The sequence below is a fragment of the Bombus vosnesenskii genome, unplaced genomic scaffold, assembly GCF_011952255.1.
Source record: "Bombus vosnesenskii isolate JDL3184/JDL3185 unplaced genomic scaffold, Bvos_JDL3184-5_v1.1 scf7180000013295, whole genome shotgun sequence".
Taxonomy (NCBI): domain Eukaryota; kingdom Metazoa; phylum Arthropoda; class Insecta; order Hymenoptera; family Apidae; genus Bombus; species Bombus vosnesenskii.
In genome coordinates, this window is record NW_022882946.1 from 3,824,017 (window position 1) to 3,850,905 (window position 26,889).

The following is a 26,889-nucleotide window of genomic DNA, read 5'->3' on the forward strand; positions in this document are numbered from 1 at the left end:
AAAATTTCCAAGTTTATACCAGAAAATACCAGTCGTTCGTTCATTCATAGGCGGAACATGGAGAATATTGTTGCGTACCGGATGACGATGGTCGTAGTGCACAGACGAAGACTTATAAAATAACAGAGGTTACCTCGTCCATGGGTTCGATTAACATTCGTTGCGTATTCGTGGCATCAATATGCTAAACGCGTATTTAAACGTTAAATATGTATCGTAATTAAAATTGAGAATGATTGCTTTAAATCTTTATTTTTTAGTTTATTCGACCTGAGAAACCTAAGGATTTTTCCTTAAGGAATTTTCAACATTTCCTTTTTCCATTCCATCAACATCATTCAAACATCCTCATTCTCATTGTCGATAACATATTATACATTTTATTTTAACGTCGTTTGATCTAATTTACAATCAACGATCTTCCCATAGTTCTCTATCAAGTTTTTCCACATAAAAATTGTTTTTACAGTTCCTGCTGTCCTTACATAATCCACGAATTGTCCCACGTTAAATTAGCGAACAAGCGAAGCTTGTGAGATGCGCGAATTGCGTAACGCAATTACTCGGGCGAAAGGAGACAGTGATGGTTGCACAACGCGGATGGCGGCAGCCATAAAGGCTCCATTTCAAAAATTCAACGAAAGCCGAGTCGAGTGTCGCGTATATTCAAAACGAAAAAAGATTGTTAATCCACGTATCCACCGATCGCGCAAGTAGTTCACAAACATTTACGAATCTTTTGATTGTTGTTTATCGATGACGTATGCCGCGCACAGACTTAATCGTTTGCATATGTCTGTCTTAATATTTATGGGTGTTGCCACTCCAGTTCTTTGTTTGCACACGTTTAATAACACTAGAACTACCAAAAGTGGTTGAGATATAAATTACGTAGATTTTTATAGACTGACAACGATATATTTTTAGGATTCCAATGATTTTTTATACAATGTGTGGATATAACGTTGTTTTACTTCGTAAATTACATACACTTTACCGAGATAAAGACTAAAAATGAAAAAGTGTTTACTTTACAAGACTTTCGACAGTTTGAAGTATTGAATCACGTTCTCCGTGTAATTCGAATCTTTTCGTTGCACATGCGTATGGCGAATTGAAAATTACAGCGGTGAGCCAAGATTTTGACAATTTGAATTTAGTCACGTGTTTCAACTTGGCAGGATATCGTACTGTTAGTTTCATAATTAACTCGTACTGTGTCTATGATCATCCGAAAGCGTAAATATTTTATACGTTTGTCAACGAGTAACAGTCTCTAAAGTAATCTGACAAAAATTCATATTAACACCTTCAAATTTGGGATTAAGATCGTCAACGACAATTTTTCATAAATAATTTTCAAATGTGTTCAAGTACATTGTACACTGCATATTGTACAATACATTACCTACTAATACATTATGATTAATATATCATTACATTATTATAGTAGAATATATATATATGTAGGAATGTTATATTATAAGTTTATAGAAAACAGTATGATAAGTACAATATCGTTGCACTCACGCGAAATCGAATATAATACCGCGTTTCGCGTATTCGTTTCTCACTAATTCTACGTCACAACAACACGACGAACTTCACACGACCACGATAAATTCAACTCTGATAGCATTTTCCATTATTTTTTCCCCCTTAACATTTATTCCCTTAACCTTGGTAACGCTCACAAGACTCCTTGACAACATTAACATATCTTGACAACGTTTATAAACAATTACCCCCCCACGCCACGTTCTCCCCTGACGTCACACTATCCCACATATATATGTGTTACATGTATAACAAATAATATAAAATAAAATACATGAACTGTAGCGTTACGTTTGAAGTGGGCCGGACATGAAGGGACCGCGTTTACACGGTAAATGTATTTTAAGTTATAGCTTTATTATCTGCCACGATACGTTTTCACGACTCCATAAAGTATAATCAATTTTCTATAACAATAAACACCAAACGCTATTTTACGAAAATTGGGAATGAACTGATTTACACCGCTCTAATTTCTCGATTCTGTGCGTTCTGTGTTTCAGAGCACATCGATAACCGCGACTTCCGTACGGTTGAAGTTAAAAACTGGCGGTACCGATGCGTAAGCGACAGGTGCTCATAAACAAGCCCTTGTTTGCTAACGTTTGTTTAGTAGAAGTGGTTGACAAACGTTTGTCACGCTCGCCCATTAACATTTCAAAAAGCTCACAAACATTTGCAAGCGTACTACGTGACCACGTTGAATACGCGGCTTTAGTATATAGACGAAACGAAGCACGAGGTGGTCCATTCGATCTCTCTTCTCTCTCTCTCTCTCTCTTGCTCCCCTTCCCTCCATTCCCCTCTGTCTCTCTCGATACGGCGTTATTTCCTTACGTAAGCGCTGCACAGTGCACGGGTCGTTGCTTCGTTCTGTATGTCACCGTGTGCCGCGCACGGGAACACTAGTCTGACGGCATTCCATCGTGATTTGCGAACGTTTCGGTAAACGTTCAGCACACCCGTGGTTCGAGTAGTGTTTACGTCTACTCCTCATTGCAGAGAAGGAGAAGAGGTTGACGCCTCGTGACGATAATCGGAATCGAAAGGAAACCGAGTACGTGTTGTATCGACCGCGATTTCGTCCGAACTATCTCTCCGACGGATCTTCTACATACTTTTTCGAATGGCACCTAGCTTTTCGTTAGTTAAGATATTCTACTTAACATGTTCTATTTTTTGTTTTTTGTTTTTTTTTCAAAATACGATAGGCTTTCAGTTATCCGCTGCCGCGATTTAACCGATCTTTCCTTTAATCGATCAGATTTTTGTCGAGATAAGACAGATACCTTGTTGCACGGATTTGGGCTTTGTTTCGGTTTGTTTTTAGGTGAAGGCCATTCGCGAGACTCGTGCGAGCCATAGCGCGTTGCAAATAAACGATCGATAAGTTAGCTCTGTTTTCTTGCACGAGGAGACGCGTAATTTTTAATCGCAGAAATACCAGAGACACACGTTGTTCATGACGATGTTGGAAATTATAGGATGACGAGGCAGTATCTTCTAAGGAGCGATCGTCCGTTTAAAAATTGTATAATGCAACCGATTAATGGTAACTCGAGCGCCGGTGGAAATCGTAGGATATTTAGAAGACGATAGTGGTTATTCGTTATCGTAAAATTATGTGTGTATGTATGAATGTATGTATGTATGAATGTATGTGAACAAGTTCGTTCTTAGATGTCTGTTGCGTCACTCGTTACGCGAATCAGCGTACGTACGCGGTGCTACAGTGCTTTGAAATTCATTCGAATTTCTCGATTCTTCTCTGTATGGTCGTGATGACTAGGTCGGTGTGAAAAGTTCTGGCTGCGTATTCTTGGATTCTTTACGTGGAATTAAATTCAAAATCCAACTGGAAATCCATCCTACTACGAAACTGATCAAACTTCCTAGTGGACAGTACCACATGTAGGAAATACGGTAGAGGTAGAAGTACGAGTCATTGTTATTTTGCCTGCAACAGAAAAGCCGTATAATTTATTGCCTCTTAGAAATCAATTATGGTAAATTGTACTACGTGGAATAAGTATTAATTTTGCGATTAAGGAAAACGTTGGCGATTTGATATGACAGGTGCAGACGTAGTTTAGCGTAAGTAAGTTGTGGTAAGAAGCACGATTTCGAAAAAGTGTTTCTAATAGATACTATTCTTTTGCATAGTACTGTAAATTTATCTTTCTCCAAATAACGTTAACAAATATTCTTCGAAATAATTCTATTTTTGTACAACTGCCGATTATTTTTATAAGTGTATCATCGATGAAGTGTTGAATAAGAAAAATTGAAACGGCAAAATTGTATAAAATTATTTTATATACGTGCAAAGATATTTAATAGGGAAGTAATTTATGAGATCAGTGAACGATAAAAATATTCTTAACGATAATTCTGTAATACAATTAACGTTAATAACTAGACAGCAGATAGTTCAAAGGACAAACACGTGTACTTGTAACGAAAACGTACTGCAAGTATACATAGAATATTCAAAATGAAATACTTACTTGCTCGTAATATCGAATACAGTTATATCTAATACAGTTATAATCTCAAATACTAATATGCAGATAGATATAAATAAATAGAAATACGAAATAGTTGGGAAAAAGTTTCTTTTAAAGGATACGACTTTCCATATATTATTTCCCACTACGCTAAACCTCGAAAAATATCTGAAATGATGAAAGCCAAGAAGCAGTTGCATGTATCAGAAAATGTGCGTAGAACGGAGACTGAAAATATGCGTAGTCAATGAATAGCAGGCGAATTCCTTACTGGTATTCGAAATGCAAATTCGACGATTTCTCGTGATCGTAATATGCATCGGCGTAGCTACAGTTTAAGGCGGTGACGTTCACTTTGTTTGGAATCGGTGGCTTTGGCTGACCGAAACCGATCCATAAAGAGAAAACGAGGCTAGTCAAGAGGCCGATGATGGCTCCTTTCTGATTTCCCAACCGCGTGAACATGCCCAAAGTGAACATGCCGAACACAGGACCACCGACCACGCCGAAAATCGTCAAAGCAGCCTGAAGAAGCCCGCCAAGAAATCGACCCATAAATGCCAATCCTATGCAAGCGATACCGACTATAAAAGCCAGAATCTTGCTGACTATGATCGATCCGGTTGCGGTAATCTCCTTGCCCCTGAAATAGTATTAATTGTTTCTATGCTGATGTAGTGGATTACATATATCGCACGTACGTACACGCGGGTTTGTACGAGTGATCGGAATACCACGAGACAAGTAACGATGTATTAACCCTTTGCACTCCTATGTCGAGTGTGACTCGACATCGGTTTTTATCTCAGGAACTCCTTTGTCGAGTCCCACTCGACATTCTTTCAGTCCCACCTTTTTTTTGTGAAACGTGCGAAAGAAAATCAGGAATGCAACCTGGAAATTGTTTCAAGATATATCGTACACTTAAAAATTACAAAGTGCAACGATAGTGTGAATAAAGCTGGTATTTAAACGAATTTGTTTCTTCCTTTGTTTATTTAAATTGTCTTATTTCTTGGTTAAAGTAAATTTCAAATAAAACGTTTAAAAGCGTTGGGAGCTGCTGGCAAGCAAATTGAAATAAAATTCGGAGTGCAGAGGTTTAATTAGGAGAGATGAGTTAAGAGATTACACGAGATCTTATGGTTTCCGCATAAATGCATAAATTAATGCGGTCTATTCATGACCAAATATATACAAATTCGCTTTTCCCGAAAACGTGCTGTTAAACGAAAAAAATGCCATTTAATATTTTTAACTTATTTCCCAATATAGAATAAAGTTCTGTCAACTATCTGCTTCTGTCCTTGACAAAGCAATGCCCGTTCTCTAAAAGACGAAGCCTCCGATGCAACTTCGTCATTCTCGATTTTCACCTTATTCTGGGTCATTGAATCATCCTCTAAATACAGATTATCGTATATTACGACCGAAGGCATAGTAGATTCAGCTCGTTTCACGGTGTTATGAATCTTACCGAAAACGATATACGGGTTTGATAAAATCTTCGAGCATAACGGCGGCTAGGGAATTCACCGTGGCGGAGATGGTGCTGAGTCCAGCGCTGAAGATGCCGGCTATAAAAAGTCCTGGCACACCTGGATACTCGGAGAGCATGTCCATCACGTAAAGCGGCATTAATTGATCGTACGAGTTGATTCTTCCGGCCTGAAGGGGTCGCAATCACGATACTTGGTATATATCGCCAAACCGGCAAAGCATAGGCCCAAAGACATCAGCGAAGACAATGGCCAACTCCACCAAATGGCAGTTTGCGCGTCCTTCACGTTTCTAAAAGCGAAAAATTCGGCCATAGCGATAATTTTATGGACGATTATCGTTAAACCGAATCAACGGCGTAGCGGACGAAGAACGATTTATCGAACGATCGCTACTGGCGGTATGCATGCGAGATGCGTAGCTCGGATAAAGTCTACAGGAAAATTCCTCCGTCTTTCTGTCGTGTCGTCACGCTACGAACAAGAGAATCGCGATAATGTGCCTCGAGATGAATACAATGCCATTGGAATTCGGATCGGGATACGCAATATTCGAGTTGTATAGAAGTTTCGTTCGTAGGTCGGTTCGTTGATTTATCGAACGTTAATTTACGATTGGACGAAAGAAAGAGGAAAGATCGATCGATTCGAAGATCGTGCATCGTTATTTGCTCGTTTTACGAGTTTTTGTTGCTGCTACGAAATGGATTAGCGGAACAGTAGGTTGAAGATTCTTGAATTACGTACAAACTTTACCGATCGATCTTAAACGAGGTTAATTCGAGTTTCTTCTAGTTATGCTATATATGATATTGGCTATAATAATATATTTGATTATCTCATAAATATTTATCTGTAATATCTAATTAATTAATCCGTAATTGAAAAAAAGGCAACGAGTTTATTAATATTTACTGAATTATATTTAAGATGAATTTAACACAGAAGCTGTGTTAGCGTTTGCATGTATTTATTGAAATAGCTCTCACGATGAAACTATTTGAAATAATAAAAATAGAACATCCACTACTTTTCAATCAGTAACCAACGTAAAAATTGAACTTGGTACGTTTTTCCCACGTAGTCTTTGTATCGTGTTACGTATCATTCAAAGCGCAAAAAAGTTAATTTTTTAACTCGCTAAATCTCAAAGGGATTATTCAGGAAAAATAGACGATTAAAAAATATTAATTTGTAGATATTCTAGCTACGAACAATCGTTATAAGCGATTTTAGTTATCTATAATCGTTATCGATAGCGGAAACTATTTTTGATTGCAAATAATCATTGCCTATAAGCGATGAGAGCACTTTTTTGTTACTGCTAATCATCATCGATGACGGAAATGTATTCCTCCGTTATCGACGGTGAAAATATATTTCGTTTATCGAAATAATACTACAAAAAGTGTTAACAAGATGAGAAAATAATTCACTTTACAATGTACTTATCTTATTACACAGCTGTTACACGAAAATTTGTTCGTGTTCTTTTTCTCGATATATCGGTAAATTTTGAAATAGCCGAAGAAGCGCAGCGTTCTACGAACTCGTAAACGTCGAGATGGAATTCTTTATCGTCTTTCAACGTTTAGAAGCGTATCAACGAAGACGTCGCGTCGACTTACGGTAATTAATTATGGAATTCCGATGAACGTGTATAATTGGCGGTATCGTGGACACATACGCATTGTGTAGAAAGTCGGCAGCGGGTAGATACTCACTTGATGGTTAGCATTCTCTGAACTTGAACTTGGTTGGTGCCGTACAAGGTAGGTGAAGAAACCTCCAAATGTCAAGCTCCACCAGGTGTGTCGCACCGTTGGGTCCATTGAAATGCTGAATGAATGCACATACCATTGTCAGTATCGATACCCGACTGGATTCCTCGTAAAATAAATGTTTCATGCCCGGCATGGTATTTGAAAGTGTGTTAAGTGCATCACGCTCGTGGCAATTTGCAATATATAATGCCAAAGAGAAAATCGATTTAACCAGTTGCTAGCGCACTCGTGTTATACTCGTGTTATACAACATAACGGTTCGTATTATAACCACGGTTAAAGAATCATGCTCTGATTGTTTCGCTGTTCTAAACGATACGTAAAGCGTAATAATATCGTAATATCTACCGAACACTGGTAGATTGAGATTTTAGTTGGCAATTCGCCGCAGCTCTTCCTATTTATTTAATAATGAGAATAAATTGTAATTTTCACGTTGAACGATGCACGCACGGACTTCTAGGTTCCATGAGACTGCATCGTAATTGAGTTTTACAGACCGACCAGAACCATATACGTACTCACTTCTGCAAATACATTGTCGTCCGTAAGTAACGTCGTACGAGACACTCGATACGAGTACCTACTCGCGATAAGCGTAAGTGGACGTTTTAATTATAAAATTAAATCGTTACTTATTAATCATGCGTATCATAACAAAAACTAAGTTATATCGTGTCTTATTCGAACTTAAAATTAGCAAGTGCTCCGTAAGTTACGCACGAGAATATACAGGGTGTTTGTCAAAAAATGTCATGTCTTTGAGAGGTGTTTCTGTAGCTTTGAATCGGTGCAGGTCCGTTGGAAGAAGCAATCGCGAAATTGACGTTGAGCATGATTTTCAAGGCCAAATTGTTTGCTTATCGCGACGTATAGCATTCGTTACGAGGAACAAAAGTCTCGAGGGAACCACCGGTCGGAAATTGGAAGAAAATGTTCAAGTTTTACCAGCCTACGCAATCACATTTGTGTTTTTGCTTGTACTTCGAACGCGAATGCAGAAGTCAGCTACATATTGGCCTGTTTAGCTATCGCAAAAAATATCAAAACTATCCCAGAAACTATAACAAACGCGCTATCGCTATGTTCTAATAGTACAACTTACTGCTTCTTAGCTCTAATGCTTGAAAGAGCGAAGAATAGAAAGAAGTAAGAAAGCAAAATAAGAATAAAGTTATAAGTATAATATTATACAAGCGTCACAATACAAATGTTATAACACACGAGTGTAAAAAGAACCCGGTGTTGTACACGCCGTTAGTTCTAGCGATCTATGCATTCCTAGTACGAATATCGTCTGAAAAAAATGGTACGTTCACCTATCGAATTCTATTCGCGACCCTTGACGAGCAATCTCCCATATCTGATCGAGACCTCCGACATTCACGGCTGCTGTAACGATCACCAAGATAACGGCTATCAGCATCAAGAGACTCTGAAATATGTCAGTAACGAGGGACTGCCTTGATACCGCCTATCGTCGAATAAAACGTGCAGACTAATCCCATGCCGATTACGCTTGCAGTTGTCGAGATACCTGTGGTAGCTTCTAGAGCAAGCGCGGGTGCGTACAGCACTACACCGCTGTACAGAAGCAGCTGAAGTATAAAAGCGAAGCTTCCTGCCAGCCTCGCCGCTTTACCAAAACGTTTGTACAAATACTGAAAGCATAGGAAAATTTATTTTTATTTTATTCGTGTCTTTTTTTATACGTTGTTCAATATATAATATTGTCATAACTGTGATTCTATCGTATACGATACAATCTCGTTTATCCGAACAGGGAGACGAAACAGTTCGGATAACCGAGCAATTCCGATTATTGTTTGAAACAACGTAGGATTCGTGTCAATTGTTTCTCTTTTGACGCATAGAATTTACTTTGCGAAAATACGTTTGACAAAATTACGTTCGATCGTAGTTGGAATAATAGAAACTGAGCTTCCGAATAAACGTAGCTCTACCGTACTATTTTTTAGTTTTACTTACAACTATCTATATCTTATCGGTACTGTTTACAAACAATAAAAGTTTCACTATCGTTGACTACCACGAACCATTAATACTTCACGTATCGTTAAAATAAAATTGTCATACGTAACGATACTTTAGCGGTCTTGGTTCTTATCTTACAAAGTTATTCAATTGAAATTGAAATTGACTTTTTCTAGAAACTTACCTCAAAGGCGCTGGCATTGCCAAGTTTGAAAAATACCGGCATGTATAAGTAAGCGACGAAGGGAGTAGCAAGCCCGTAAGAAATGTTGATCACAGCGTACTGAGTACCATACACGTAATTTCTGAGCTTACTCCCAACAAACTAACCGCAGATAGGTACGAAACCATTAAACCTATTGCGACTGGTGCCACTCCCATCGATCTGTCCGCCATGAAATACTCCTACCACATATATATATATATAAATAAATCTATGTATCTCATCTTAAGCGTGTCCCATATTATTTACGCAAGAGTCGAAACAATTTTTACATGGAAGAATTATTGCACCTAAAGTAAATTTACCTCCGTTGATTTCTGTTTCCCTCCGGTGAGCCAGTAATACACACCAATTCCTGAACTAATGAGCATCGTAATTGCGATCACCGCGTAATCCGCAATTACCAGGGTAGCCATGTTTCGGTTCTGCGATATCGTCAAATTGAATTCGATGGAATGACTATGTGATGCTTGACGGCGATCCAATTGTCGGCAGTTTGTTCATCTGATATATCGTTCAGCCGGCACACGTTGTCTTCAATCATCGTTGGCTTCGACACATTCAGCGTCGATATCATTTGCGTAACGATCGCAACAACAGCCTCTCGCCATTTCGTCCTCTTAGTTTCTAAGATTAGCTGCTGTTTTCAATGCAAATACAAATTCATTGTAACACGATGAAAATTCTGCTTAGAGAGCAACAAACGTTTAGTTCTTGTAATTCCTAACTCCACGCGACAGTGTTAAACCTCGTAAACTCGAAACTCGGTTTCCTTAGTTTACAAAGCAGCGGAGATACAGCAGATTGAAACTGGAGCGACGATTTGTCTATAGGTCTTACCAGGATTATTCTTTCTCTACTCTTACCGAATCTCCATGGACACCGACGAATCTCGTTGAATCCCTGTCTCCCTCTTTGGACTTTAATTTTGATGCTCATTGAAATTACCGTGGGATCATTTGTTCGTATTCTTCTTCGTCTGCGAGAATCGACTGTTCGTATCCTTTGCACGAACTCATTCCTAACCTTCTGTAATAAGAATTTTACGTCGTTAGAAAATTTAGTTCCTTGTCTTAACCTGAGAAATGGAAACTGTATAAGTTGTAAATAGGCTGCTTGGTGGCACTATTACGCTAAAGTATTAGATCGTCTGAAAAGTTTCTTTCGCTTTATAAGGAAATAATGGATTTCTTTCACAACATTTTCCGTTTTATATTATTGATTGTTGGTATTATTATTCATGTTTGTATAAAGATGCGTCGTTATAAAAGATGTGTCTGTAAAAGAAAGACACTTCCCGGACAACCCAATAGTACAATATGCACATAGCGCTGTGATATTCGGATAAAAACAGTTCTACATTCGGATAGGTCGGTTTCACACGAAGATACGCGCAGCGCGATACGCGTATGATAGAAACTGATTATATGTACGGAGTTCGGAGATGGAAAGAAGTCTCGTGAGATGCAACAGGCAAAGAAGATACTGTTGCTCTGTGTCGCTCATTATCACCCGATGTTATACTGTTTTACACGCGCGTAACTTCACGACTGTATCGAGTCTGCCAGAAACAACCAATCAGATTCGTATTCCTTCCAGAAGGCTTCTTTCGATCTTTGCGCATATCACGGATATAGGAATATAGAGATGGACCATTAAACTTCATGTGGCTCCACATTGACACCTTCTGACAAAACTGCTAGAGCGCTGACGTGGCTCTGACCGATCTTTTGGCTCACTTTTACTTACGAACATGTATGGTACATGTTCTTACTCGACGAGAAAGAAAATTACGTACTTGCGCGATCACAACCAATCATCGATGTAGCCCCAAACGTATCTCTCACCCTTTCTGGAGATGGCTTCACCACCCTCGGTTACCACGATTCGCGAATCTCTGTGTGAAACCGGATTTAGGCATAACGTGACGCTTTATAATTCATTTACAATTCAATAAATACATATACATGTATCTAAGTTATACAAGTCGTGCCAGGGGGGTACAATTAAGACATGCTGCATTTTCTATTTATTATCACACGTACATATCGTAAAATCACTCGGTTCTATGTATGTGTGCTTCGTATAATATGTATGTATATCGTAGTACATGCATTTACACGTTTGACAGAAGTTTTTATTCTTGTTCGATGAAAAATATCGAAATTTATAACTCGCATGGCGTTATAGAGACAGTCAATTATAGAAAATATTCGCTAAACACGTTAAACATACCGTCACTGGTTTCGCTGTGTACCATCGAAGTTCGAATTAGCATATACATATGTCGGTAACTGTATATGTACATGTATGTCACAATATCCGCAACATCACACAAGTAAATAAGAAAACTTCTCCGATAAAAAAATTTTTTCACTTTCTCTGATAAAAAATATTTTCACTTTCGACACGCAAATACCGCGTCGTGTCATTCGAGACTTTTCCCCGGATGACGTATGCTTGTCGACAATTATCCGCCAGTGTGGACGTAGCTTTTATACGCGAACTGTTCCTGCACTTGAATTTTGTCTGCCACTGATCGGCTGCTTCACGTGTCCGCGGACAATTGCCTGTCAGCGTAGACTTGGCTGTTAATAAGATCGTCGAAGTCCGTCGACGACTAAATTGTTGGGAGAAACGGTTAAAGTATTCAGGATTAGGTGATAGATAAGAGAGATACGCGTGATAAAGCGAAGAGCAAAGATTCGATTTTTATCGGAGAGTTTCGGTTCTTCGACTGTAATTACTTAAGGACTGCCTCATAAATAAAGATAAATAAAAACGCATTGCGTGATTATCGTTGAAACAGCCAACGATCTGTCTACCTGCTTTAAGAAAGGTATTAAAAGCATATTTTTTAAGTACTTCACCTTGTCGTTTGCTACGGTCGTAAACTTCAAAATTGTCAAACAGATACCACGTGTATCGTGATCACGACGTGGATTACGCTACATAAACAAGCGCATCGTCAAATTGAACTCGAAAATCTATTAACAGGAAATCATTTAGTCAACGGTATCTGTTATTAACGGTTTAATGAAAAGCAAGTAGAGTGAAGTTAGGGATAAACAATTCATAGGAAAACAAAAATCTGAATGTAAAAACAGCTAAATAATTAAGAATATATATAGTTACAGGTATACCTACTTATATAGAAGCTAATCATATCTTATCGTATTATTATTAATAATTCGTGTTATCGACGTGACTCTGTTATTAGGGTGTGCGGCATTAAACTTCTATTTCTTTATTAATCAATTGGCAGAATTTTTCTTTTTCAACATTCTCCGACATATCCCGTTATTGGATTTTTCTTTACGCAAAGTCACGCGAGAAATTGCTGCTATAGATAGTTACGCTATAAAGATTACAGTAAAAGTATACGGCAAATATTAAGCGAAAGACCATAGATATCGAATATCATATAGGTCTGTCAGAGTATTTACAATACTGGCGACAAGCATTTCCTGCGTGCTATCATAGGATGCGTTGTTTGCACGACGAGCGCTTCTTGCAGAGCCACGGTTTATGAACGTTCGCAGCTATAAAGCTACGCGTTCAACGCGCACGTACATACGCACTTCCGCGTTCCCTGTATCCTATCCGGGAGAGCGCGGGTGACTCTTACGATTATCGTCGAAATAAATTCAGTCGTAACCTATGGGTCTTCCTCTTTCTCTTCTTCTTTTGCTTCTTCGTAATTTTCCTCACCTATTCGCTTTACGTTCTCAATAGTATTATCTTATAACTAGCGCATACGCTGTCACGGACGCACAGTTATAGGCAGAATTCACCGTGGTAATGCGTTTTTTGCGAATGTCTTTGAAATTATATCTGCTTTAATTAATTACTGTCTGGCGCCTTGGCTCGAGCCTGCCTTTACATTTTCCATTCGTCGCCACTCGTCGATTATGCAAAATAACGAAAGATGCTTCGAACGAATGTTATTCAATTTTCTAAGAACTGTCCTAACAAACGGGAATTAATACGACATTGCGTCAAAGAGAACGAGAGCCGCCCTCTTGCATCCCTTTGTAGTCGTGACAGAAAAATTCCTCGCGCTTCGTAGCGATCAATTTCCTTGTACCGTTAAAACGTAGAAAAGAATTAGTCGATGTCTGCTACAGTTTGCAGGAAAACGGTATCTAACAGTTCAGGCGGGCCACTCTGTGTTACAACTCATTTGTGCACACGCGTATAATCGTAACTCAACACGCATATGCATCAAACGTTCTTCGCGTTCCAATAGTTAGGATACCGCTGGAATAATTCTCGCTTGATTTTAACATACGAGTCAGCTGTCACATAGATCGCATTATCATTGGCGATAGTCGTGACAGAACACTTGGCTATTTCGGCAGATATTCATTGCACGACGATATTTTATTGGTCAGGGCCGACCGCGTCGACGGTGTGCGTTTCTCGCGCGCATTCTTTGTCGCGTCAGAGGCTTCAGTGTCGCGGATCTACCTGCGGTTGGAACGGGGCAATCCGTAGCCGCGATTCCTGTCACGACAATAATAAATTTTCCGTATCAAGCCGTCGCTAAGTAGAAATTATTTTGCAATTAAGAACAGGTTGTTCCACGGATCAAATCGATTACGATCTAATCATCCGTCGTTGCCGTAGCCGCTGCAATTTGCCGTTGAGATTTATTCATAAAACCGTCGATTTATTCGCAAATACGTAAGAGAAGCATTCCAGCGCGACTTAACGAGAATGCTAAACCGCAAGGGCAGGAGATCAGGGACTTTACTGGAATGCGCGGCGAACTGCATGCACGCATGATGCATTCATCGAGCCGTGGGTGGAAGGAGAACGAGAGAGAGAGAGAGCGAGAGAGCGAGAGAGAGAGAGAGATGACGAGGGAAGAAAGACGGAAGCGCGTAGGACGAATACAGTCGATGCATCTTTTAACGGATTGACTGCTGGCTGAATTTTACGTATCTCATCTACTATGCCAGATAACGTTTATCTTAAACTTTAAAATGAAATTATTTGTAACATCAGGTAGATCGATTAAGTGAAAGCGATTCGTTAACGAAAAGTGGCAGAATTATTATTTTTACCAATGGATATGATTATTGGGTTGTTGCTTCAAGAACGTACGCGAATGTTTCGTTACGTTTAAAATAATAGCAACTTTTTTTTTAAGGAAAAGATGGAAAAGACATATACGGAACTGGTATTAAACGTATTAAACGAGATTATACCAACACTTTGATACTCTTATAGTTAAATGCCCTCTACATACTCTGCATATATCATTATTGTAGCATGAACGATATTGAAAATGTTGTAAATAATACTGTTGGTGCATCACAGGTAATGAGTAAGGCTATGGTTTCAGTGGATGCGTGCTTCGACGAATGAAACACGTGAAGAAAGAAATGCATGCAACGTAAGTACTTATTCTCATAAGAATCTTGTATACTTCATTGTTTTGACGTCATCCATTAGAACGTTAGTTCATGAAAAACACCGTACCTGAGCTAATCCATTGTAACCATGGCCTAATCCTAACAGCATGTATGTGTTCGTTAATGCTCTCCACGGCAAGTTCTTACGCTATTTTGTCCTCCACCTATGCGTTATCGTTACGAGACAAAAAGAATTTAGAAAAAGATGAGCAAAGCGCGCGCGTGTATAGCAAAGTATTAAAGTAGAGCGCGAGCAACTTTCTAAGCTGATTAAACAACACTGTTTGAATTAACGATCAACGTTCGAGTGGACGACTACTTTCGATCGTTTTCCTGTCTGTTTCGTGTTCATCTCTCGTTGTGTTGCTCGATAGCTTCGTTTTACAAAGACAGCGAAAGATGAACGTGTAGAAGCAGGAAGAGGAAAAGTTGGGAAAGCCACATTCCTCTCGTAACGTACGTGTAATTACCTAGCTTATAGAGTTTCGAATGACATAAGAGACGTACTGGTTCTCGTTCTTCAGACGCTAACAGCGATATCGTTAAATGCTTTTAAATTAAATCATTCGTTAGATTAGATCCATCTCGATATAAATGAGCGAGTTTCTCGTGCATTTCGATCTACCATATGTAGAACTTTATTTATCCGAATCTAGATACGTTAGAAAATATCGAGCCATTTCGTACAGTTGAAATTAACACTGTCTGTATGTATTAGCGAGATGTTACAAATCGCAAATCACAAGTTACAAGTTAAAAAGCAGCGTCGAAAAACATCATTGCGTGACTTTAACGAGTTTGGTAACGAAATAAATAAAATTTTACAAGTTATATATTATCTAATTACCTTATTTGACGGGAAATTATGAAATCGTAGAACGGAGATTTACAACGTACAACTTGTAACTTATCGATTTACCTATTAATAAATAACGTTAGCAAACGACAAGTTACAAATTGACACGGATCATATATTTCTACTTTAGAATGTTACAGTCTCACGCGAAACGGGATAATCAGTCGACTTGTAATTTGGCAAGTTTACATGTTTACAAGTCGCTAATTACACGTCGTTAGTATCTATTCATGAATTCTAGCGTAGGTATTATAATAACAAGTTTGATAATAAACCAAATGAAACGTTGACGTAAATTGTACGTATTGAATGCTGATTATCCTATTCGACGTAAGATTGTAAGATTGTCACAAACAAGTCCGTAACCTGTACCTCGTAACTAGTCAATTCTAATATACTACCAATTAGTAAATTATTGGGTGAAACTTCGACTCGGGCCACCACTGTTTTTTAAATTTCTTTTTTCCATTTTCTGATTACTATCATATATACAGGGTGGTTGGTAACTGGTGGTACAAGCGGAAAGGGGCTGATTCTACGCGAAAAAAGAAGTCGAAAATATAGAATACAAATTTTTCGTTCGAGGCTTTGTTTTCGAGGAAATCGACTTTGAATTAGCGTGCGGTACGTTATAACGGATCTCACTGTAGATCGTTGTCTCGATTAACGTTATTTTTTTAATTTTTAAAATTTTTAAATTTTCAAATTTTCAAATTTTTAAATTTTTAAATTTTTAAATTTTTAAATTTTTAAATTTTTAAATTTTCAAATTTTCAAATTTTTAAATTTTTAAATTTTCAAATTTTAAAATTTTTAAATTTTCAAATTTTTAAATTTTCAAATTTTTAAATTTGTATTCCATATTTTCGATTTTTCTTTGAAATTTAGCCTAGATTCTATCATAGCCGTAATTAAGCAATTGTTGTCATTCAGTCTGATTGTAATTGTTCGAGATTTGTGATAGTGAAATTGGGCTGGAGGCGACACAACTGGTCGCCGAACGCAGCCACAGTCACGGGGTGGGCGTTTTGCCTGACGGAGCTGTGGAGTGGTTGTATGGTTCTCCCTAGAAACGTGGTTATTGCGGCATACGGCTTCAAGAATGGGCCTAGCCACGTGTGATTTTACCTCGGAGGTGCCAATATAATGGGACACACGTTGTATTAATAATCAAACTCCAGACAGAAACTGCCCAGTAACGGCGATTGGAACTTTCTCGGTGCTTCTAACGAGTATTTGACAAACGAACGCAATTGTAAAGAGAGGACAATTTTCATCAGTCTGTTATTCGTGCGATCGCCTTGGAAAGTTACACATCGTGCAGTTTATACCGAGCGTCCCAGCAATCGTATTTTGTGCTTAAAAGTATTCGTGGTAAAGTAAAAGTGGATTCGTTATCGAACCCAAGAACGTTATCAATTGCATCTTGCGTGTCTAAACACCACGGTTGTTCGTTAAACTTTGTAAAAGTAATTTTTCGTACCTGTAAATATAATCTCTGTTGTACAAAACGATGGCTAATTCAAACGAAGAATTGTTACGCGCCCTAAATTCGAACGAAAACCCGACGTATCACTCGATGAATATAGACGAAATATAACAGTCTCGAGTCTAGAGTTGCATTGGTTCGAAAGTTACGCGTATTTAAAGTTCCTTGCTCTTAGCCTTAACCTACCATGTACAAGAAAGTTTAGAAAGTACATATGTATCTGGCGTGAAATGGATTTAAGATTGCTACGCAAAACAAAGAAAGAAATGGAAAGAAGATGATGAATTAAGCCTGGTTCACACTGACAGAGTCACGGATAATTGTCCATAGATCAGGCAACGATATCGTCAGCTAATGTACAACAATGTATCTACGTGCGTACATGTTTTTGCGGACAACGTACGCGGATTGACCACGAACACCTGTCTGCGAACAATTGTTCGTCGGTATAGACTATGTTATAGAGTTTACAGTAGCTTAAATAATCTTATACCAGCGACGCGTTGAACGCAAATTACGATGTTATGTTTTCATTAGTATACAATTAGGTCTGGATAAAATTGTATGTACTCGTATACGCGGCCGTATTGAGATGCGATCGTAATGAATCGTTGCTAAATGCCGGGTAACGGTCTGCTAGCTAGAAGACGCTGCCGGGAAGCTACGCAACGAATCGAAGGAAACGATCGATCGGCTAATCACCTCGATAATACGAGACTGTTATTGCTGGTTGGTGATTATTTCCTGCAACGTGTTATTTGGAGATCACTGAAATATCGAGATTCAATGTGTTACGAACGCGCTTGAAAATTGCGCGTGCGTGTCGGATTTTGAAAGAATGCGATATTTGATAGAGTAGATGTTAAAAACGTATGTTAAAAGATAGACAGAGAGGAAGAAGTATAGGAATATCGTGACTTTTAACGTCGATATAAATTACGATACGTAGGTGGAATGATATTTTTCATAAAAATTAGTTTGTTATAAAATGAGACACGAAGCGCACAGATTTATATATTTTAAAAGTCCGGCTTGAAATAAGTGGAGAAAATAGACAAGTATCAAGGATTCGTCTGTAGCGAAACGGCGTAAAAAGTGTGTAAATTTGTTTATTTAAAGAAATTCAGCTTTATATTACATTCACGAATCAGCGAAAACTATTCGAAATAATTATACATCGTTATATTATATTATAGAATAGAACTCTCTCGAGTCGACTACGACTCGCAATCAGCATACGACTTCAGTCCGGATTGACACATTCACTCTCACTCGCCTAACCGGAAATTCGTGAAATTCTGCACATTTCACGGGCGCTGGCTACGATATAAATTCAGTATTTATACATTCGCAAACACGGTTCGCTCCAAATTACCCCAATTTCCAGTCATTTTTCCCAACAGACTTTCCAATTCAGATCTCTAAAAATAACTTCGATAGATTAAAAGCAATTGCATCGAGAGCGCGTACATTTACGCGTATTCTGCTTCGACTCGTAACACCTTTGAAAGAATATTATCAACAGATTTATCTGTCGCCGCATAATAACAGGAAATGATATTGCTTCCTTAGAAAAGATACAACGAGAATACTGAATTCTATTAACAGCGTTGCCGTTTCTGAATTCGCCATTTAGAACAGAGTAATATCTCCTCGCTGTATACCTGTCGCGTCATTCTTAATATCATAACGAAGACAAGATTTTTAAATCTTCCAATAATATCCATCGACTTTATCTTCGTCGCCGTTCAGAAGATTATCCGACGCTTGTTCTCTGTACCCTCGGATAGGTAGGTTGCTAGGTAATTAGATTTGTACGCGCTGAAAAGGACGAGAAGTGGCGAGAGTGCGCAAAACACGGTTACTCATGCCGGTGGAATGTAGTTCACATTGTTTATATACCGCCTCCTACGTGCATGCACGTCGCACTTCGCCGAACGATAAAACCAGTCGCCGCGCCGGCGGCGCGGCGCTCCCGTCGTCGATATCGGTCTCTCTGTGCGTGTGCGCATGCTCCGTCGATCTCCACTTTCATCCCTGCCGATCCGTGCGATCCTTTGCCCTGTTTTCAAATTCGCCATGAGTGGTCACGCTGGCGATCAGGGAAAAAGGTAATCCACCCGCCATTCGAGTACGTTCTTCGATGCGATCGAGATCTGCATACCGATGTCCGACGACGAGTTAATTGCCGGAGATCGGTACCGGCACAAAGATCGCCGGTGTCGCTTGTAAAACATCCTAGATCGTTTGACGTGGCGGTAATAAAAGACTCGTAACGCGTATGGCATTCGTTATAGGATGCCATTTCGAATGGAAGAATCTTATGGTTTGGATAGTCGCCACCTTTGCCTCCGTTGTTTCTTTGCTTCGCGTTTGCTTCGTTATAACGCAAGTATCTTGCGACATTTGCCAGTATACGAAGGCAGTTCGACAAATTTTCGATAGTAACAATTTTAATATTAGATCAGCTTTTATGTGACGCGATCGATCGATTCGTTCAATTGTTTTTAAGAGATATACGAAAACGTAATTATTCCAGAAGCAAGAATTTTTGCAATCTTTGAGTTGTTGTTTTGCATTTTTGCGTGTTACTAGCGCGTGTATGTATGTTATAGTTAGTTCCCAGGATAAAGGAGGATGAATTTTAATTACCGTGATAAATCAATATGAATATATTAGCGTAGCTCGACATTCTGAATCATTTTTTCCTCTACATGCAACCGTCGATCGACCATACTTTCCGAGATATTCGCGAGAAACTGTCGATATCACTACGACGAATTTTGCTTGTAATTTTGTCTTCGTAACAGCGTACGCGTTAGCGTTAGTACATATAAACGAGGGTTGGACGAGCTTAAAGCATCGTGCATAACTGTGCGAGTCCGTAAGGAATGTCTGTTATAATTCGATTAAAAATGACTATCATCGATGTATTGGGATTGAGATAGTCTTCTCAGTCCGGCCACCGCGACGCTTGGGTAATTAGTAATGTATTACAAAAAACATCATATTGATTTTTAGAAAGTGAAGCGTTATATCGATCAGTGCAGCGGAAAGCATAGATAGATAAACGTAGAATTAATATCATATCGTGCTTGATTCGATGCCATCTTGGCGTTCCTTACAAACTGTTTCGCTGCCTCTAATCCTTTCAAAAGCGCAATTTGTCCAAATTACTTAAAACACGTTTGAATCTTCTTGTTTCCCCATACCAACATTCTTACGTAGATAATCTCGCCGAGAAAACGACACGTACAAATATGGAAAACGTTGTAAGAGGAGAAAGTTTGCAGATATAAAAATTGAACATCCGTTATAGGTTTATAAATTCGCATACATTAAATAATTCGGCAAGATTCGACAACATTGTACGTACAAACATGCTATGACCAACAGCGAAAAATCGTTCTGTAAGAGCACGTGCTCTCGTACGAGATAACTCGAATTTCCACCTTTTCTCCTCTCGAGATCCGACACTTGGACGTTAGAATATTACCCCACACCCATTTCACCACAGCCATGAATCACGACTCGCAACAAACACGGTTCATCCCCTATCCGCAACTCGAAGCCTCTTCTCGAGCATCGAGCATCGAGCATCGAGCATCCAGAGATCCGTAGGCCTGACGCGCAAAAATTGACTCTCCGTGATTTTCCTTCGAAGTCGGTACACGGGGTCGGTGATCGCGAGGAGAATGCAACAGGGACGCAGGTTGAACGGCTGCGAAATGCATTGGCTATCGGGGTCCAAGAACGGCCGAGAGAGCAACAAGGATACGAGACAGAGAAAAAGAGGGATGGTAGAGAAGGGTAAGAGAGAAAAAGGAGTTTGGAACGGGGATAGGGAGAGGGCGGCAAGAGGGAGAGGCAGAGGGAGAGGCAAAGGGAGAAGGAGAGACCGGCTTTTATAATGGCGCGGCAGTTATACCGGTAAGCGAGTAAATGCATCAACGTGCTGCAAACCGAGAGGCACCTGAGAAAGAGAAATAGACAACTCTGGCTACGAGTACATATATGTATGTATGTACGAGGAAAAGAACGGACCATGAGAAGAGGGTGGTGGGTTATGGCGGGAGGGGGAGGGAAGGGAAGAGGATCGAGGAAAAGGGACAGAACGTGGAGGCTCCTCGGGGTGTGGGCGGATTGCACGCGTCTCTCGGTAATGGATCCCATCGATCATCCCTCCGCGGGTAGATGGTTTCTCCTCCTTTCTGCTCTCTCGCGGATCGTCCATTAGTCAATTTCGTCGATTACCGTGGCGACTTGGTCGAATCATGGGACGACTCCAAAATAACCAAGCCGAGGAGGGGAGAAGAAAAACCGTTTCGAGACGCGGGCTTAGTATATATAATAATAGGGTAGCTGGAACAATGTTGCAAATTGTGTCTTTAAGAGGGATCGTGAAGAATCTGTTGAAATATGGAAATTTAAATTGCGATCTTTTTGTCGGGGTGCTTTTAAACGTTCGTTGTAAGAAGATTACACGGAAATTATTTATAAAGCTGATTCTCCTTTCTGTTGTTCCTCTTGTTCGAGGATCGATAAGTCTTTGGGGAATTCGCGAAGAAACCTATTCCAAGGCGGAAATTGGAATTGCGATTCTTCCAGCAGGATATGTTTAAATATTCGTTGCAAGGAAATTATTGCAAGATTACTCCTTCTTTCTTTGAAGTTTGATAACTTCGTTTTTATTAATTCCTGCCATTTGTTTTTTTACTTGGTACTCGAACAAGGCTATATTCCATTGAACAGTATAACGTGTAACAATACCACGTCACACCCGACTTCCCATAGCGTTGCTAGTAATCTCACAATTGACGCGTCCTTAAATCTTAATTAATATCATATATTTCTCGCGTTTTTGCATATCACCTGTTTTATAAATAAACGCGTAACGATCAGCTAGAATTATCAAGAAGCAAAACCGCATACTTCGACGATAGCAAAAAGATACAAATTTATGGAAAAGCAATAACGAATGAAAAATGTAATAACGTTTCGTTAAACTTCGCATATATAAATATAAGATACATATATAAAATATGAAATATATAATCGCAATGGAATGCTCTCGAGGAGAGGTTCCGTGGAAATCGAAACAATTAATCGGTTCCAGAGGGCTTGAAATTCCACGGTAGATCTGATGCACTCCGCGTGGCATTTTTTTGCACGACTTATTGTCCGGCCGATTTATGAGCGGCGCGAGCGAGACCATCCGTTTCTCGGCTCTCCGTCCATGCGACTTGCCTCTTGTTCCACGGAGATGAAAATAGGGTAATGCCGGGAGCGATTTTGTGATTTACCGTGGACCAACATCCAAAAAGGGATGCAGCACACGTATTGTGCACCGTATGCGGAGGCTTCGCTCTTTTTCTTTTTCTCCTTCGTCTTTTCTCTTTTCTTTTTTCTTCTTCCTCTTCCTCTTCTTTCTCTGCCTTTTCTTTTTCTTCTTCTTCTTCTTCATCCTACTCCTCCTCCTCCTCCTCCTCTTCTTCCTCTTCTTCTTCTTCTTCTTCTTCTTCTTTCTGTCGTTTCTACCGGCTGGAATCTCTGGAAATGCCACTGTGATTTGTGCGACCGGTTACCGTTTCCATTTGCATATCCCTTCGGCTCTTTCGTACATTGTTATCTTCGTTGCCACGTGATTCTTTGCTCTAATAGCCTGACGTCAAGTAATCCCGGTAGTCGTCTTCTCTATTTTCGAAGAACGTTACGGAGGATCTGTTCGGTAATCGGTGACGCTACCTGGCTACTTAATCGATTTTTCATTTCGTATGGTTTGTTGATATCGCCGCTGGTTTTTTTTGCATGATATTTCGGTTTGATTTCTTTTTAAATATACGGATAATGCGAGGTTTTCGTGCTACCTTGAAAAAGGATGTGCGAGCAACGTGACATTTGCTTATACAACGATGTCGTTTAAACAGAAGTTCGTAACTTGCAGGGGCTTTCAGAATGATTTGTTAATCGATTTACTCTCGACATTGAAACTCGCTAATTATGTTATGCACTGTACGTATAATTTTTTAGCGTAATATTAAATTTCTTGCCTGGACACGTATTCTTTCATAACTTTCAAAATATAGAAAATATTTTTCGTAATCGTAATAGTAAAATATCGAGGATATTAAAGCGTATTTTCTCTTGACAATAATCGTACGTTTGGCTTCTACAAAACTTGTTGTCAACTTATCAGTTATTTTTAACAGACGCATCTTCGAATCTAGCAAGTTGCTTCCGTTCTCAGTTACGCTATCTCATGTAAAATCATTAGAATCACAAAGTAAATTAGAATAAATAAAAATTCGAAAATCAACAAGAACGTGTTCATCCCCTGTGTCTTTCTCCTGTGACCTTCGTACGAAAAACAAACAATGTGACGTGTAGCCTGCATTTAGTACCCCGGTAGCTTAGCGCTTGCCGAAACAGAAGCGCAACGCAGGAGAAAGATATCGTAACGCTAATTGTAAACATATTTAACAAGAAAGCGATAATATGTACTTTTATTTCAGAATCGTTAGGGTACGTTATACCTCGTCGCAGGCGGAGGGTTAAAAGTACGCGTTTAGAAATTATTCGATGGTGGCTTGCGATACGAACAACTACGTGAAACCAGCTATCTTTCTTTTTTTACTGATATGATTACAGTGAGGACGCTGGGCGTAGCGGCGACGAAATGAAGCATGCAGCATGCGTGGTAGCGGTGTCACGGCTGCGCGGTCCTGCCTTCAACCCCTGGTGTCCGCCAGCCGCTACCTCGCCGTTCAAGTCCTTCCTGGTGATCCTCTTTACTTCGTCGTTGAGGTGAGTGGTTCAACCGAGTTAAATTAATAAACGAGTAAACAGAGGCGAATAATTCATGGCGACAATGCTGCATATTCAGCACGCGATATATGTACATAACCGTTTTCTTCTTGTTCCGTTATACCTGCGTAATTCCGAGTTATTATTATTTTCCACGCAGCTCTCCCGTATTATCTTCCGATGAGAAACGATAACGTCGACGCTGGTAGCTCGTACAGATTCCAAAACGATATTATAATTTTCGTCGGTCTCGAACACGATGCATTTCCTTTATATCTGCGTTTTATATCGGAAAAATGATAGATTTCACGTATGTATTTCTGATCGATTTTACGAATATTATTAATCCATGCGTTTGAATTATTTATGACGCGCGCAGGGTGCTTGTTAGGTTTTCGTACAGATCTTTTACCGTTAAAAACGAAGTAGCAATGGTACAGAAATACGCATAGACTTTCAAATGCTTCGTTCAACAATTATCATAATAACACCAGGGGAAAGAAATTTACGTTAACAGCGAAACTTTGCTTGGATGCGTTGGAAAAAGTAGCATGTCGGAAGAGATAAAAATTGTCTTAGTATTATAATATATTAATGTTAACTCTCAATTGACAAGATACAAATTTTTATTCTACGTTTTCGACTTACTTCCGCATGTAGGATCATCTTCTAATCGATCTATATCTGTCTATATCGTACAGATATCTTAATAGTGTCAATCTTTGTACGCTACAAACAAATTGACGAAGCAAAGAACTAGCATCGTAGTCAGCAGGATTTCTATCGACACAAGCGAATATTCGTTTGTTTAAAGAACATCTCTGGCGATCGCGTTACGCTACGTTTCGTCGCGCACCAATTGCCAGCAACCCATAGCGTGCGTGGAAACTAAAACAACGAGTCGGATTTTTGGAAAAAGAACCGGCGTTCGACGCGTAGCATCTTGTTACGATCGTATTCCGTCCTCTGGCCAGAGCGGAAACGCATAGAACATGCCCGCGAAATACCAGAGTTTATCGGAACATGTGCATCGTACTGTCGAGGACACGCCCGGATTTTCTAATCGTGGAATGCGATTAGTTACATCCGCGACGCGCGTGGGTGTACAAATGCGGAATAACCGATCCGTGAGAGACCCCGAGTGTATACTATAGTATAGTTGATATATTAAGGCGTGCGAAGGTACACGCACCTGTCTTGTCCTTCTTAAAAGTCATTTACAACCGGCAGGCTGCGAGACTCGGAAGGAATACCTGGTACTATGTAGAATAGAACATCTAATGGAAAAAGTTTTTGGTTGGTCGATAAATTTGTCGAATAAGTGGTATATATCGGTAAATTTATAATTTATTTCTCGTTAAATATTTTATGGATAAATTGTTTTCTTTTCGCTAGAAATTTATAACGTAAATATCTTTTATTCAATTTTCTCGATATTTTAAGATCATCGATATACGTATATGTTTGTACAATTTTGCTACGACTGCGGTAGTTTCCATATTCTCTCAAATCGACAAACGTGGATCGTACACGTATCTGTTGATAATTTTATTCATTCGTATTAAATATTAGGTTTGATATTTTCGATAAGTTACCATACGATGTTATAAGATTTGTATAGCGAAAAACTTGAGATTCGTTATGTAAATTTTGTTCCGATCTTCTGATTTTCTACTAAAAAGTTGTTAAGGAAGAATGCGTTATAACTCAACTTGTATTTTCACACTGGTGTTTCGTTCCGGTTCACGGTAGAACGCGTGCCCTCGTAAATTTTTCAACGCTCGTGAAAAATGAGTGATCTCGTTTGGAGGCGTGTGTTTACACGAATGACGCACGCGGTATGTATATGCGCGATTCATCATCGTTCCAAAAGAGCTGTGATTGCAATTAAAAGAGTTGTTGCCGATTAAATCTGCCGGAATAAAGGCTCGTTTGATGGTGCGTTTTACTTAACGATTCGTAAGATACACGATTATATCGTGTTTAGGCGTTTAACCGACGACATGACTAATGCTTCTCGCGTAAATAACCACGTGTTAATTTCATTTTTAATCGTCTTTCCTTTCATCTACCGTCCCCTCTTGCTTTGGTTTATCGTCTATCGAATAAATAGCGACAAGTAGTTGTTAGAGTTAGCCAACGAGTATCGTATAACAAGCTATGAAAGTAACAACTCGATACGTATAATATTTTAATACAAATTCGTATTTTAGCAGACTAGATCAGTGCAGCGGACATATATACAGCGAATGAAATAATCTTTCGGTAAAGCTTATCTTTAAAGTTGTAACGTAGACGTTTTCTGTACAAGTATAGGATTTTTAACCGTTTCTATCCTCAATTTAGCCTTTGCCAATTACTAAGCACGTCACCGGTAAAAATTTGCAATTACAGTCTGCGAGTTTACAAACCAGACATTTCTCATTTTCTCTTTTATTTGTTAACACAAATACTTTTTCTGTTTCTCATATATTGTAATTTAATCGAATAAATATATTAGGTTGTCCGAAGAGTGTCCTTCTTTCGCAAACGTGTTTTTTTACAACAGTGCACCTTTACACAAACGTGAAAGCAAGTCTGTGAAATGTCGCGATGTTTATCTCAACAGAACGAAATGGATCGTACGTAATTCGACAAAATAATATAAAACTAAAAACATTGCGCGTCTATTGTTTCTTCATGAAACGAAAACAACCTAATATTTTGATCTTTTAAAATTACGATTGTGTTTGTCAAAAACGCCAGACCCTCTATA

The 26,889-nt window shown here is 39.1% G+C and overlaps 2 protein-coding genes and 1 long non-coding RNA gene across 4 annotated transcripts in view; 1 reads left to right on the forward strand and 2 right to left on the reverse strand.

Annotated features, from left to right (window-relative positions):
• The window catches only part of LOC117233473 (protein expanded-like), a 122,684-nt gene that overhangs the window by 40,289 nt on the left and 55,506 nt on the right, over window positions 1–26,889 (forward strand). Inside the window, 2 exon segments of the mRNA XM_033493823.1 lie at window positions 23,979–24,036; window positions 24,039–24,134. Coding sequence (XP_033349714.1) covers window positions 24,007–24,036; window positions 24,039–24,134 — 126 coding nt within the window. The 5' untranslated portion in view covers window positions 23,979–24,006.
• LOC117233475 (putative sodium-dependent multivitamin transporter) lies at window positions 123–10,035 on the reverse strand. Its single transcript, XM_033493829.1, is given in 12 exon segments — window positions 123–133; window positions 2,841–3,514; window positions 4,336–4,707; window positions 5,542–5,734; window positions 5,737–5,855; window positions 7,288–7,332; window positions 7,334–7,402; window positions 8,667–8,803; window positions 8,805–9,008; window positions 9,527–9,651; window positions 9,654–9,747; window positions 9,871–10,035. Coding segments are annotated over 11 exon segments (1,641 nt in total). The 5' UTR covers window positions 9,982–10,035; the 3' UTR covers window positions 123–133; window positions 2,841–3,342.
• LOC117233476 lies at window positions 10,119–12,132 on the reverse strand. Of its 2 annotated transcripts, none has more exons than XR_004493330.1 (3): window positions 11,801–12,132; window positions 10,432–10,594; window positions 10,119–10,205 (listed from the first exon to the last, which is right to left on the reverse strand). It is a non-coding gene; the product is annotated as an uncharacterized LOC117233476 (long non-coding RNA). The 2 variants fall into 2 exon arrangements; XR_004493329.1 differs by lacking the exon at window positions 11,801–12,132 and adding an exon at window positions 10,926–11,072.